This window comes from Emydura macquarii, unplaced genomic scaffold (genome assembly GCF_026122565.2).
Source record: "Emydura macquarii macquarii isolate MOO-44397 ecotype Brisbane River unplaced genomic scaffold, CSIRO-AGI_Emac_v2 contig_561, whole genome shotgun sequence".
Classification (NCBI taxonomy): Eukaryota; Metazoa; Chordata; order Testudines; family Chelidae; genus Emydura; species Emydura macquarii.
In genome coordinates this window covers 11,340,776-11,354,916 of record NW_027130698.1, presented here as the reverse complement: position 1 = coordinate 11,354,916, position 14,141 = coordinate 11,340,776, and the positions used below count along the sequence as shown (strand labels likewise).

Sequence of the window (14,141 nt, the reverse complement as noted above, 5' to 3'; positions counted from 1 at the left end):
GAGAGACTGTGAAGCTCCCTCCTTTGTACCACAAACTTCCTTTCTTTTTAATAACCCCAACTCCTTTCCCATCTGGGATTCATCAGTAATTGGGGCTGTCCAATCCACCAGGTGCAGCCAGGTACTTCACTGAGAGCGCTAGCTCGTTAACCCTTCTTGTACCAGTGTCGGGTAGGCACCCCATCACACTTCCCAACAACCACCACCTGGAAAGGTCCAAAAGGGAAAACATTTTGCAGGGTGCTTTTGACAACCAGGCCTTAGTTCATTGTGATTTGTGTCAAGGCCTTTTGTGATGTTTCAAACAGCACAGTGATTTCCTCCAGAAGCCTTTACTTGATGGCCACCATCTTTTTATGAGCGGTAGGGCAGGTTAAGACTCTGTAAAAGTTCTGGAGAACCCCTAGGCCCAATTCTCAGAAAGATGACAGACTTATTCCAACAAGCGCTAGGGAGGTCACAAATGAAGAAGTTCTTATATGTAGCTTTATTGCATCCTGGAGTGAGGGTGTGACAATATGCAAAAGCTTTGTCACTGTTATAGTTACAGTTTACAAGACACAATCAAATTTCCAAACTCCATTTCATTTGGATTAACGTGCTTTAGATTAGCAAATCATTGGGACGGAACACATGCTATAGGACTGAATTGTCTCAGACAGACAGATATATAACACAACAAGGATTAACATGTCCTGGCCTTTCTTTTACGGTTTTTAGAGCATCTGTCTGAATGCCTCAGTGCTTTGCAAAAGGCCATCAAAAAACAGAGTGAATGGATTTACGCATACCCAAAATCCAGAGATCTGAAATGCTCCCATTATGGGTAATATTTTCCTGCTGTAACCAGAGTGCTGTACAGTGCTTTGAAAACCTCGTGGTGATCAACTTCACATCCAGCAACCTACCAGGGACAATGAGGGAGAGATTTAATTTAGCATTTTATGTCTCCACATCAAAATATACAAATGCAGATCAAGCATCAACCATGATCTCTTGTATACATCTGAAGCACGTGGCTATCTGAACTACTTCTGTTACCCCTATGTATCCCTGTTTCTCACAGTCTAGAAAAACAACAAACTATTGTGTCTCGGTACAGTGAAGCTTCCATACTAACTTCTATTTTAAGGAAGCTATTAAAAATGAGGATACGTTTATATGGTAAGAAAACTGTAAAAAAATTGTGTTTTCTATAAGGCATTGCACTGTCCACTTGAAATCTGGTCATTTAAAAAAAAAAGTTAGTTTAAAGGAGTTTCAGATACTGCACCTGCCCACCCCTGAGTAATCCCACTGCTGATTTTGATGACTTTACAGAGATATTTTGCTGTCTTTAAATGTTTTTCTCTCCCCTGTTTCTGTGTGAAAAACCACAAGTAACAGGAAAGTGACTGACTGTTCACGAGACAGTGAAATACACTAGTCAGCAAACTTCTGTAATCTCCTTAATTTAGAGGTATTTGACAGGTTCCTCGTGGCAACAGTAGATTAAAAAAAATTCACACAGCTGTAGAAACAGTCATCCGGGGACTCATTCAGAGAACTTACTTTATTCTTTAGGCAGCTCTCTACACCACTCTCTTTTTACAAGCCTGATCCAAGGTCCTCTAAAATCAAAGAAAAGACTTCCATTGACTGCAATGGACTCCAAAATGGCCTCACCAATTCTGCTGCTGGTATCTCTCATTCTGGCATTTCTAACAGGATCTGCATGAAACCAGATTCTCAGCTGTAGAGAAAGGATCAAAAGATGTGGAAGGATCAATCCATATCTCACAAATTTGGTAATATGTACCATTTACATACAGGACTGAATATTCCCATATCACTGAGTCAGCCAGATCACAAGGCCAGCCAGATCAACAGGGCACAGGAGGATTAAGGCACTTTCAGGCAAATGTACTTAAAATATACAGTAGCTAACTAAATAAACAATGCACACATTCAGCTCTGCGCCTCGTGACATACCTTAGAATGAGCGATTTTACCTTAAAACGCCTTAGTTCTTCTGTGCCCTGCTGAGCTGACTGGGAAGGGGAGTTGCAGGACAGTCTGCATTGAAACTCATACTGTAAATGCTTGCAGTGCACAAAGTTTTCTTTGTAAGAAAGGCTTGAAGCGTAAGACTTAAAATTGTCACATTTTTGTAAGCCATGATTTATTGTCGAATATAAGAGCCTGAATCTCCTTTCACTTACACTAGTGTAAATTGAGTAACCACACTGAATTCGGTGGTGTTACACCATGTAATACCCAGTGCAAGAGGAGAATCAGGCCCTGAGACTCTAGGGCAGGGGTGTCAAACTCATTTGCTATGGCGGGCCAGATTTGAATTAAATGTACTTCAAGTGGGCCACACATACCATAAATCGAAATGCTAGGCACTTTTGGAGTGCTGGTCTCGTGCACACAGCGCTCCATGTGCTGCCACCAGAGTACACAGATCTCGTGGCAGAGCGCGATGCCGCGAAATCTCGCGGCGTTGCACCCTCTGGCGGCAACGCACGATGCCGCCAGAGAGTACAACGCTGCGAGATGTCACGGTGGCCAGAGGCCAGACTAAAAAGATTAGCAGGCCGTATCCGGCCCGCGGGCTGGATGTTTGACACCCCTGCTCTAGGGTAAAGAGTTTTAAACCCATTGTGCCTGCACAGCCAGCATACTCTGGGAAACCCGGAAGACATTCTTTATATGCAAGCACAAAAGCATGTATGCATTTTATCTCATAAAAACTGCTGTCTATCTTCCTAAAGGCCGTTCCACAACCTCTTATTAGGGTGTCAGAGCTGCAGGCTTATGAATGCCAATTTAAGGCCCCAAGACTTTCTGATAACCAAGGCAATATTTTAATTTGAAAAACAAGTTTGTTTTAACATTGAGTCCCTCATCTACTTTTTCTTAAAGTTACAGGTAGCAATGAGAGTATAAATAGTGGAGCTCTGTTTAGCTTCACAGGGGATCATGCAAGCATTTTCTTTCTTTCTTTCTTTCGTTCTTTCTTTCGTTTTTTCTTTTGTTCTTTCTCAGATATGGAATTCACTGGGGTTGTTTTGAATTGAATGCACCAAAAATCTCAAAGCGAAACTTAACTGGAATAGCTGAATGTCACCTGGCTGTGTGTTAAAACAAGAGCAGAGTCAATATCTTATGATAATTATATATATATATATATATATATCTTACACTAGCATCCAAAATCCGAAATAACATCTATATTATTGATAATAAGAGAAACTCAGTACAATTAGAAGAATCTAGATGAGCAGCGTGGTTCTTTCCCATCTCAATAATTCCCTGTCTTCCTAAATTCTGATGTTTCTCATTCTTCATTCATTCCTACTGATTACAGCTCTTTTTGTTCTTGTAAAGTACTCAACCGCAAATGTTCAGCACAATGAATCCTTTGAGAGGAAGGCGTTATCTTAGCGTACCATATGCCCAATGGCAACATATATCAACTTTATCTTTTCCACTCATGGACGAGGTGAAAAGTCTAATGACCACTATGCAAACTGACTTGATTTGGAATGGGATGTTTACACAATGGTCCTCATATCTCCCATAGCAGTGACTTACCATCAGCACTTACTGCATGTATTCCCAGACGCAATAACCTTTATTTGTTAGGAGCAATCTGTTCCACATGCTACTGCTGGTATTATGTGACAAACAGCAAGGAGGAAAAAGAAAGATTGATGGCATTGCAGGATGACATCCCAAGCCTTTGAAGAGAGAGGGACAAAAAGCGTGATGATGTGGTGCATAACACCAGTGCTATGGAGGGCTCCAACAGCTGAGCTAAGAATGTGGCTTCTAATCACAGTTCTCTTCTCTCTCGTTTTCTGTTCAGCTGTGGAGGAAATTGCTCTTGAGGAAGGGATACCTTGTTCAAAGTACCAGGTGGCTTTCAACCTTTCATGCTATGAGTTTGTGAGGCTCCAGCGCACTTTCACGAGTGCCCAGAGCTGGTGCGAGAGAGGAGGGGGGCACCTCGTTTTTATTGAAAATGAGGAAACCCAACAGTTTTTGCAGAAACATATCTCCGAGGACAGAGAATGGTGGATAGGACTGACTTCAAGTTCCCTTCTGAATGAAACTACAGAAGGTAAGTGATCTCGAAAGAGAAATAGCATCTTCTTTTAAGTTAGGCTGCAACTTGAAAGAGCTACTACATCACTGTAGTAATGCAAGGACCTCCCCCCCCCCCCCACCAAGATTCTGCTGATGTTATTCTTTTATTCTAGCATCATCACAGGCCGTCGATAGGCTTATACCAGAGTTTTACAGAGCTTCTTCTTCTATTATGAGAGGCGTCAAGATCCTCTGGGCCAGGAGTTAGGGAACCTGGGTTCTATTCCCAGCTCTGCCAGTGACCTGATGTGTGACCTTAGACAAGTCACTTCACCTCTTTGCATTTCTTGTTGCCCTCCCACTCTTTGCCTGCCTTGTGTATTTAGACTGTAAACTCCATGGGGCAGAGACTGTCTCTTACCAGGTATTTGTATAGTGAGTAGCCCAGTGGGGCCCTGATCTTGGTTGGGGCCATTATATGCTACTGCAATATAATAACTATTGTTATATGGACACTATCCTGAAGACCTTACTGAGGTCGTCTTCAAGTTGATAGCCCATTTTAAATACCCATACATATCCACACTTATATAGACCATCTCAAGCACAAGACAGGACTTAATTTAATGGCTCGGGCAGGAAACTAGGAGCGAGGAAATCTGGGTTTGATTCATAGCTCTGTTACTGATTTTCTGTATGACCTGGAGTAAAGTCATTTTATCTCTCTCGCCTTTAATTTTCCCATCTGTATACTGGGGACAGTAACAGTATTTAAAATCGACTGTCCCAAAAGCTAAAGGAATGTTATGCTGGTAATATCCTGCTTGCCTACTGCTTAACTCATCTCATATCCTTTATCAAAGGATTGCAGGGTTACTCAGACAAAACTGCCTTTGGCTTCAGTGCGAGATGTGTCTAAATCAGGACTGCAGGATTGGACCTTATAGCTGTGCTTATTATTGAAAATATACGGGTAGCTCACGTCTCTCTCCCACAAGGTGTGGCTCTAGCTTCTTCCTCGATGCTTACTATTTAGAGTGGCTTTTCCCCTCTCCTCATATGGGTTGGGTCCTGGATTCTTTTTTGTAATGTATGGTGCCTCCCCCATGGTGAGTTCCTCCTTGTGCTGAGATACAAAGGGTGCTGTCCCTTGGGAAGCTGAATAAGCTACCACTGCTGGGAAGGAGTATAAAACCCAGTACACAGGAAACAACAAAGTACATCAATACAGACCCCAGCAGAGAAAAGATAAATCCCAAAACAACACAATAACAGAGGGGAACTTTACTGAGAGCAGGAAATTAGGATCTGGGGAAGGAAAGCATTAGGGTTAATTATTAAGTACTAAAACATCACCAAATTTCTCACCTCCCAACTCTTCCCAATTTGCAACTCCCTCCCTGGCACCTCCCCAGGCAGATGGTATGCTGAGGGGAGTCTGGAGACGTGTGCTGCAGCGCTGTGCATGTTGGCTGTCTTAAATAAAAATAAGCTCCTCTTACAGCGTCTTCACCTCTGGCTGGAGCAAGGTCCCCTCCTGGTTCCCTGGGCTGACGTCCTGTGGAGGGCTCGGCTGTAGAGTGACCACCTTTGCTGGATGGAAATAAGGGAAAATAACAAGAAAAATAAGGCACAATACTTTATTTTCAGGGATGTTTTAGGGAAACACCATTTCCCTTAGCATATCATGGATTTTTCTCCCAAGTGTATATTTCTATTGCCCTCAAGTATATAATGCAATTATCATAATCGTCAATTTAATGTTTAAACTGGTACTTATTATCAGTCTCAATACATATCAATACATCTTAAAATCAGGGACTGGGGTCATCCTAAGGGGCAAATCAATGAAATAAGGGACAGTCCCTTAAAATAAGGGATGAGTGCTCACCCTACTCGGCCGGGCTGGCTCTCGGTAACTGAATTGGGTCTCTGCCGCTCAACACTGGTCTCTGCAGGGCCGCAACTGCCTGACTCGTGCTAGATCCCACAGCAGTTCAAAGACTCCCTTTGTGGGAAGGGGGAGTTAATCAGAGACTGACCCTGAACTGTTCTGCTCCTCTCTGAGCTGCTCCCAAACTCCAAACTGAAACGAAACATGCCTTTACATCTCCAAGTCAGGCCGTCCGCTGCCAGCACAGCTGAGCAACCCCGGCTCAGCACTGGCCCAGCAAACTGCTTGACCATATCAGCTTCCTATTGACCTTAGCAAGAGTTTCTAGTCTGTTCTGTCCCCACTCCAGACTCCACGCATGCTGAGAAATGATGTCAAGGGCCTCTGATAGTCCACAGGATAGGACCTCCTTACAGGCTCAGTCCAGAGTTCCAGGAGCTGGCAAACTCCAAGTGATAGTTACAGACAGTTTTCAGTGTGGTTTGCTTTGTTCACAGGATCAATTATTTGGTTGGACACTTCAAATATAAGCTACAGCAACTGGCATGAGGATGAGCCATCTCTCTTAGCCAATTGTGGGTACATCCTGAAGAATGCTGGCTACGAATGGGGCATGACAGAAAACTGCAGTCAGGAGTTCGACTTCATTTGTGAATTTGGTAAGATGCACAGCAGATGGTGCTAGAACTGAGCATGCTGCATTTCAGGCAATGTTTAAATCACCCAGGATTTGTTAAAAATCATCATGCAGTAAATAAATATCATGCTTATTTTAAAAAAATAACAAAAACCCATAAAACCCAGGCAGCTGTTCCCTTTGCCTATCTGCTGACACAGGATATGATCCAGCGAGGGGCTGAGCTCCGGAGCCAATGGGAGCCGTGGGTGCTCATCACCCCGATGGTTCAGATTCCTATCACGACACAGGAAGTGGTGGTTGTATGATATGGATCTTAATCTCAACGAGGGGCCAGGATGAAACCATCCAGATCATTTCCACCTGTGCTCAAAGCCAAGACTAGTAGCAGGTTTCCAGAGTTGAAAGGCCACTGAATTCACTCACTACGCAACAAGTGACTGGTTAGTTCGGACTCTGAATTGCTAGGACCATAGAAATAACTAGACATCATTATCTGAGCATGTTCCTCTCGTCTTCTCTCAAACCACATCTGCTGTGCAGCCCGAAATTTCCCCTAAGGTAAGGAGAGTGATTGGATCTGCTCCCTCTGGCTTTCTAGCACTAGATAAAACAAATGCAGCCTGTGGTGCCTAATCTTATCACGTAGGTAAATCCTGGTTTGGATCAAGCAGCCAGGGAAGGGAGTGCTGACTCTTCTATTTCATCCAACATAGACACCCACATATAAGGAGAATTTGTGCTTCTCATCGGTTTCATGCGAGGGAGGCATTTTAAGCTGCTCATTTGTGTAAACTAGAGCTAAGGTCACGAGTATGTTAGGGCATCTAAGTATTACTCAAAGCAGACTTTGAGGAGTTACAGGGAGATCTCACAAAACTGGGTGACTGGGCAACACAATGGAAGATAAAATTCAGTGTTGATAAATGCAAAGTAAGGCATACTGGAAAAAATAATCCCAACTTCACATATAATGATGGGTTCTAAATTAGCTGTTAGCACCCAAGAAAGAGATCATGAAGTCACTGTGGATAGTTCTCTGAATACTTCTGCTCAGTGCACAGCAGAAGTCAAAAAGGGTAACAGAATGTTAAGAAGTATTAGGAATAGGATAGAAAATAAGACAGAAAATATCAGAATGCCACTATATAAATCCATGGTGTATCACACTTTCAATACTGTGTCCAGTTCTTGTTGCCCTATCTCCAAAGGATTTAATGGAACTGGCAAAAGTTCAGAGAAGGCAGCAAAGATGATCGAGATTATGGAACAGCTTCCATACTAGGAGAGACTAAATAGATTTGGACTATTCATCTGAATAAAAGAGATGACTTAAGGAGGGGATTATGACACAGGCCTATAAAATCATAAGTGGTGTGGAGAAAAGGAATAGAGAAGTGTTATTAACTTTTTTCCCACAATACAAAAATGTGGGGTCACCCCAGGAAATTAATAGGCAGCAGGTTTAATACAAACAAGAGGAAGTACTTCTTCACACAACACATAACTAACCTGTGGAACTCATTGCCATAGAATGTTGTGATGGCCAAAAGCATAACTGGATTTTAAAAAGAATGGGATATGTTCATGAAGGATAGGTCCACCAATGGCTAATAGCCAAGATGGTCAGGAATGTAACCCTATGCTTAGGGCGACCCTAAACTTCTGACTGCCAGAAGCTGGGAATGGAAAATAGGAGTAGATCACTCCACAAGTGCCCTGTTCAGTACGCTCCCCCAGAAGCTCTGGTACGAGCCACTGTCGAAGATAGGATATTAGACAAGAGGGTCTGACCCAGCATGGCAGCTCTTATGTATGAGAGTCTGGCTGCAGGTTGACTTAAACATAGTATCTGAATCCAGTTGCTACAAGCTCTAGCAATGCTCCTGCCATGCTCCACTATCAAGTACAGTACTTGATAGGGTAAAATTAAAAAGGGAATTTTTCTTTACAACCAAAGTTATCACCTCTCTCTTTGGAAGGAAGTCAGTGTTCGTTACCATAGGACCTAATCCAAAGCCCTTTAAAGTCAAAGGGACTCTTTCCATTGATTTCATTGCAACGGGGTTTGGAGCAGGCCTTTAATGAGCAATATTAAGGACTGAAAACTGATTAATAACAATGTTTTCCATTACATTATTTCTTTCATTAGCCCAGAAATGAAGCCTAGAAACTCCTCGCATCAAACAATCATTTCAGAGATTGATCCAAACACTAACTTGTTTTCAATATGTCCAGCCCCTATCCACCGACACACAAATAAACTTCACTAATAGTTAGAGCAGAGGACTAGGAGAGAGAACTCCTAGGTTCTTGTACCAGCTCTCCATGCGATGAGTCTGATCCAACATCCACAGAAGTCAATGGCAGTCTTTTTGTTGGCTTCACTGGGGGTTGGCTTGAGCCCTGTATGATCTTTAGCAGCTCACATAACCTCACTGTGCGTCGATTTGCCCATGTGCAAAATGGGACTAGCAGTATTCACCACCACCCTCAGAGGGCGATTGTGAAGGTTGAATACTATTTCTAATATGCTTGGAATCCTCAGATGAGGGGTATAAAAGTGAAGTATTATCGTTTTAAGTGTATGTCTTTACGGTCTGACAATCTAGTGAAAGTGATCCTGTGACTAGGTGCTCAGATACAAAATTGGTAAGTGCAGTATAAAAGTACAGATAGATGGACAGACAGACTTATAACTATGCGTTCTCCCCTTCTGTAGTTCTTATTCCTAAAATTTTTCATGCTTCTCTATTTGTAGTTAGAGCTTCATAGACCTTGTGGAATTTATTCTTTACATTTCACTGTTAGATTCATGCTACACCTTAGCACTATACTATAGTAGAAATACACATTTCTAAACAGGTTTTAAATGGGTAGTGTTAATCAATTAATCCTAATTTTGTAAAGTATAAATGCCATGCAAAATTTGCTGAGGGAACAGCTATAATGACAACCTTCTTTGTGGGAGGAAAAGAACAAAAAAAAAATGCACTAGATAATATCCCCAATTAGAATTTAACAGCAAATTATGTTACAAGCTTATTTAGACAGCTATAATCTGTGACTTGGTCATGTTGCTATAGATACAGCTAGGCTTAGATTTAGCCATTAAATAAGGATAGCACACAATTACCACACTGTGCACACACTGGCACTGCTAATCAAGGCATTCAAGAGGAACAGTCACCATAGCAATTGGAGAATGATGTACTTAAATCTGGGTCAATTGAAGCAATGTTCTTCGGTAATACCCTTAAGTGACATCAAGGGTTTTCGACATCTTCTTTTTTAAGTCAGTTCAGGTCACTGGGAGAATCCTGGACAATTATCATCTGGCCCCTCAAAGATGAGATGTGTGCGTTTAGGGGAATGATCTTGCTATGCTCACTCACCCATACAGTCCCACTGAAGTCAATGGGACTTCTCATGTGAGTAAGGGGTGCTTCCATGAATAGGCTGAAGGCAGGCCCCATATCCAATAAGTAGGTTTTTTCCATGGGTCGCTTCCTGAGCCTAATGCATATCACACATTACCTATGGGCTGTTTCTGATTTTACAAGTAGCCTAAAACCTTTAACTATTGCTGGTCAAAAATTTTCCATGAAAAAGTTTTGAAGAAAATTTTTTTCCAAAGTTTTTCATATTTTAATTCACTTTTATTTTTTTAAAGAAATGAAGTCTTTAAGAACGTTCTTTCCTTGGTTTTCGAAATCTAAAAAAAGTTGGGTTTTGTTCTTTGCCGCTGCCCTCCCTCCCCCCTTTCTTCTTATTTTCCCCCTTTTCTTCTTCTTTTTCTTTAGTTGTTGTTGTTGTTGTTGTTCTACTGGGTGACAAGAAAAAAGGGAGAGAAAGGGAAAAACAAAAAAAAAATGAAAATTTTTGGTTTACGCTTTTTGTCAAAAAATCCAGACATTTCAACAAAATGAACCCAAAACAAAAGGCATTTTTTCCATTAAAAATGTTGATGAAATGTTTCAGCCAACTTTGCCTTTTGGTTTTTTATCCCAGTGTCATTTAAACTTGTTATTGTTATTAAACTCGTTAGCTGAGCCTTCCACCCAGCACTTCCTTCATTCCTCAAATACAGCTTTTTGCTCATTCTATCAGGCATTGAGGAGCTAGCAGTCTAACAGTTGAGACTAGAGCTCCAGCTGATCAAAAAGGGGTGCGTGCAGTTTTCTTCCCCAGACAATTTCCCCATTTTTTCCAGAAATTCACAATTCTTAAACATTCCAACCAGTTCTGTAGTTGTTCAAAAATGAAGACATGAAATGGAGAATTTTCCATGAAAATTCCTTCTGAATACCACTCCTCATTTTCTTTTTAATGTTATAATTATGTCAACATTTTAAAATCCAGAAAAAAATTCAAAGTAAATCTAGTTGAGTCCCAGCTTTCAGGAATCACACCTTGGAGTCTCATTTCCTAGGCAGGATAACCCCTGGTAGAGGAGAAGCTGTTCCTAGTCTCTATGGCAGGTGATGAGAATAGGGCAGAGCCTGCTTCATATATTCTTATCTGAAATGACATCGGCTTTTCCTTTCCATCAGAATCTGGCCAGAGCATTGCTTGTGATAACTTCAATGCCACCGTGCAATGTGGATCAGGAGAAGTCATTCAAATTGGTGACAGTTTTTATGGGCGGAAGACCCCTCACTATTGTGTATTGGAGACTCCTCTCCAGATTGACATGGAGGAGGATTGTAGCTGGATCAGTGTCAAGGATGAAGTAGCAGGTAAATATCTCATTGCAGGGTTTGTCAGAGTTTGTCACAGAAAGCACTACAGTGTGTGGTACCTAAAAGAACTTACCCTGGTTTATTTCAGTGGCTGGTCATGAATCAAATTCTGCTCTCAGTGACACCAGTGAAAAAACAGAGTTGAGTTTACATTAGTGTCACTGACAACAGAATTTGGCCCGTTATCGGCAAATAAAAATTGCATATACACAAGGTTGATTCTAGCTACCTTCTCCTATATAGCACATTGTCCACTAACCTAGAACTTAGAGGATCCGGGTTCACATTCCTGTTCTGCCAGAGACTTCCTGTGTGACCATGGGCAAGTCACTTAACCTCTCTGTGCCTCAGTTTACCACCTGTAAAGTGGGGATAACTACTTTTCTGTCTCACAGCGGTGTTGTGAGGACAAATACATTACAGATTGTGAAGCACTTTGTGTTCTACTAATGAAAAAGCACTATACAGGACCTAGGTGTTATTATTATTCAGCTGTGCACTGTGATGGTTGAAGTGAAACCTCACTGGAAGAAAAGCACACACAGGTAAAAAAGGCTGGTATATAACCACCAGATTTTATGCTATAAAGTTTTCTATTCAGTTGGGACTTTATTCTACCATTATTCCCTTTGCACAAATACCATTAAAGTCAATTTCTGGCCACATTTCTCTTGTCTATCTGGCATGGAACCTGCACAAAATTATTTACTCTAATTAATTGTTTCATCCTTATGTTTATCTTTCCATCTTATTTAGTTGTAATGTCAACTTCATCTACTAAACACATAAAAATTGGGTTCTACTTTGACTGACACAACCACAAATTCCATGCACATCCTAGTTTTTTCCAGCTCGGACTTTTGTAATTGTAGTAGTTTTTTTGCTGGTCTCCATCCAAAGAATGGCTGATCCAAATATCATTCAGCTTGTCTGATAATCTGTTTCCCATCCTCTTTTTCCCCATTTTTCCATTTCAGAAATGACTTTGGTTGTTTCATTTCACCACCATCACAACATGAGTGTAAGGTTCTGTCTCTGGTGTTTAAAGTTCTTCTCTCTAGATTGACATTTTATCTGTATAAACAAGTTTCTGACCACGTATTAGACAGAATCTCCAGTCAGTCTCTTGTTGGTCCTTACAGCTATATCTTTACTAGTTGCCAATTCTAAATGTTGGGCTGCTGCTGAGATTCTGGGCCAGATAAAAATCAAAACTGGTTCTATCCTTCTTCACTTTGTTGTATGTTTGTTAAGCACTTCAGTGTTTGTGAAAAGCCGCCAGGTAGTTACATAATAAAGTTATAGTAAAAAGGGAATTTGCTCAGAAATTGATGGCATGAAAATGCCCTTTTTTAAACTTCAATACCCACCTTTTCTTTGAGTTGTGGTGAAATTTAAAGTTTGGTACTTTAATATATCTGATGCCAGTGTGATAGTCCGTGATGCCAGTCTGTGATGCCTTCCAGGCCAGTGTCATGGACTCCAAGCATGCCAGGTAGCAGCAGATGGAACTTTCTTTGGAGAGCCTTGTCCAACATTGGGGAACTACTTGTCTGTTCAGTATCACTGCATGGAAGGTAAGTAGTAGAATTGTAGCCACTAGTACCCACACTGTACAATGTTTTAACATTGTGACTGTTGACATATCACCTTAAAATAGCTTTAGAAGTTAGAGATGGGTTAGAACCAAGAATATCAGATGTGGATCTGAAATTCCCCAGATCCAGCATTTAGCTTGGGACCCGTCATATAGAGAAAGCCCCAAGTGGAGAAGTTCAGGTCCAGATCTGAATTTCCCCCAAATCCGAGGGATTCCAGATGTGCTACTCCAGTTCAGGCCCAACTTTAAATACAGCTGTTTTCTTTCTTTTATAGTTTTATTATATGTGGGTGAGTGAACGCAGTGCTTGTGAAAGATGCTGGCGTATTAGTAGTAGAGATTTTAATGTATCCACACGTGACCCTTCTTCATTTTAGAGGATTTTCTACAATTCCTTAATTTTTGAGTCCCCACCTAGTAATCTGGGAACCTATAACCACTCTGAGGCCTTTGCTAGGCAAATCTGTACCCACTCCCAAGCACAGAGATTTAAACAAGCAAATGTTATTGGGGTGATGGGGTAGAGAAAAGGGAAAGGCCAGATTGAACTAGGACAAATATTTGCAATTCAATACCTTCCACCACCGTTTTATCTCAGGATGCATAAGTCGCAGTCCCAAACAATAGGACCCTGAATGGCTGCTGCAGTTTGTTCTGCCTCCCACTCTCATTTTGTGGGTCCCGAACTTCTTCACTCACAGTCTGTGGTTCCAAGAGTCCAGGACAGTCAGGGTTTCTGTTTCATAGGCAGCTCTCGAGCTATATTGATTTCAGCAGCTAGTATAGGGAGGTCTCACCCGAGTCACTAGGCTGACACAGACCATTGCTATGAATTCCTTTGCTCCTGCTGTAGTGTACACAACTGCTTCACTCTGGTGTTCTCCTATTGCAAGCGAAGCTGTGACCTGCGGTTGAATCCAACTGCTGCTGGGCTCTTCCTGCTGCTCACGTGACCAGAACTGCAGCTGGGCTCTGACCTCCACTTGCCACTAGCTAGACAGCTGGAACCTCTGCTTACCTAAAGCAATTACAGCTCTTAGCTCAGCTCTTCTAGACACAAGGGGACCAATGGTGTTACGAACCCATCAAAATCCCTATTCCCAGAAAGATACTCCCAGTAACATGCACTCTACCCTTTCTCTCTGGCTCTGTCCAGGGCCTCTTACCCCACCTCAGCAAACATCACTTTCATCA

The 14,141-nt window shown here is 41.8% G+C and overlaps 1 protein-coding gene and 2 long non-coding RNA genes across 5 annotated transcripts in view; 1 reads left to right on the top strand and 2 right to left on the bottom strand.

Annotated features, from left to right (window-relative positions):
* Positions 1–449: 449 nt before the first annotated feature.
* Positions 450–1,764, bottom strand: LOC137147649 (uncharacterized). The gene is made up of 2 exons (XR_010918283.1): positions 1,552–1,764; positions 450–904 (listed from the first exon to the last, which is right to left on the bottom strand). It is a non-coding gene; the product is annotated as an uncharacterized lncRNA (long non-coding RNA).
* Positions 1,765–3,711: 1,947 nt separating this feature from the next.
* LOC137147780 (polycystin-1-like protein 2) overlaps positions 3,712–14,141 on the top strand; it is a 62,664-nt gene continuing 52,234 nt past the window's right edge. Inside the window, exons 1-4 of the mRNA XM_067540140.1 lie at positions 3,712–4,108; positions 6,466–6,627; positions 11,159–11,344; positions 12,814–12,924. Coding sequence (XP_067396241.1) covers positions 3,712–4,108; positions 6,466–6,627; positions 11,159–11,344; positions 12,814–12,924 — 856 coding nt within the window. The remainder of the gene's footprint in view (positions 4,109–6,465; positions 6,628–11,158; positions 11,345–12,813; positions 12,925–14,141) is intronic.
* LOC137147782 (uncharacterized) lies at positions 5,434–14,063 on the bottom strand. Of its 3 annotated transcripts, none has more exons than XR_010918345.1 (3): positions 13,523–14,063; positions 12,718–12,913; positions 5,434–5,667 (listed from the first exon to the last, which is right to left on the bottom strand). It is a non-coding gene; the product is annotated as an uncharacterized lncRNA (long non-coding RNA). The 3 variants fall into 3 exon arrangements; XR_010918344.1 differs by lacking the exon at positions 5,434–5,667 and adding an exon at positions 8,981–10,431; XR_010918343.1 differs by lacking the exon at positions 5,434–5,667 and adding an exon at positions 8,981–10,428.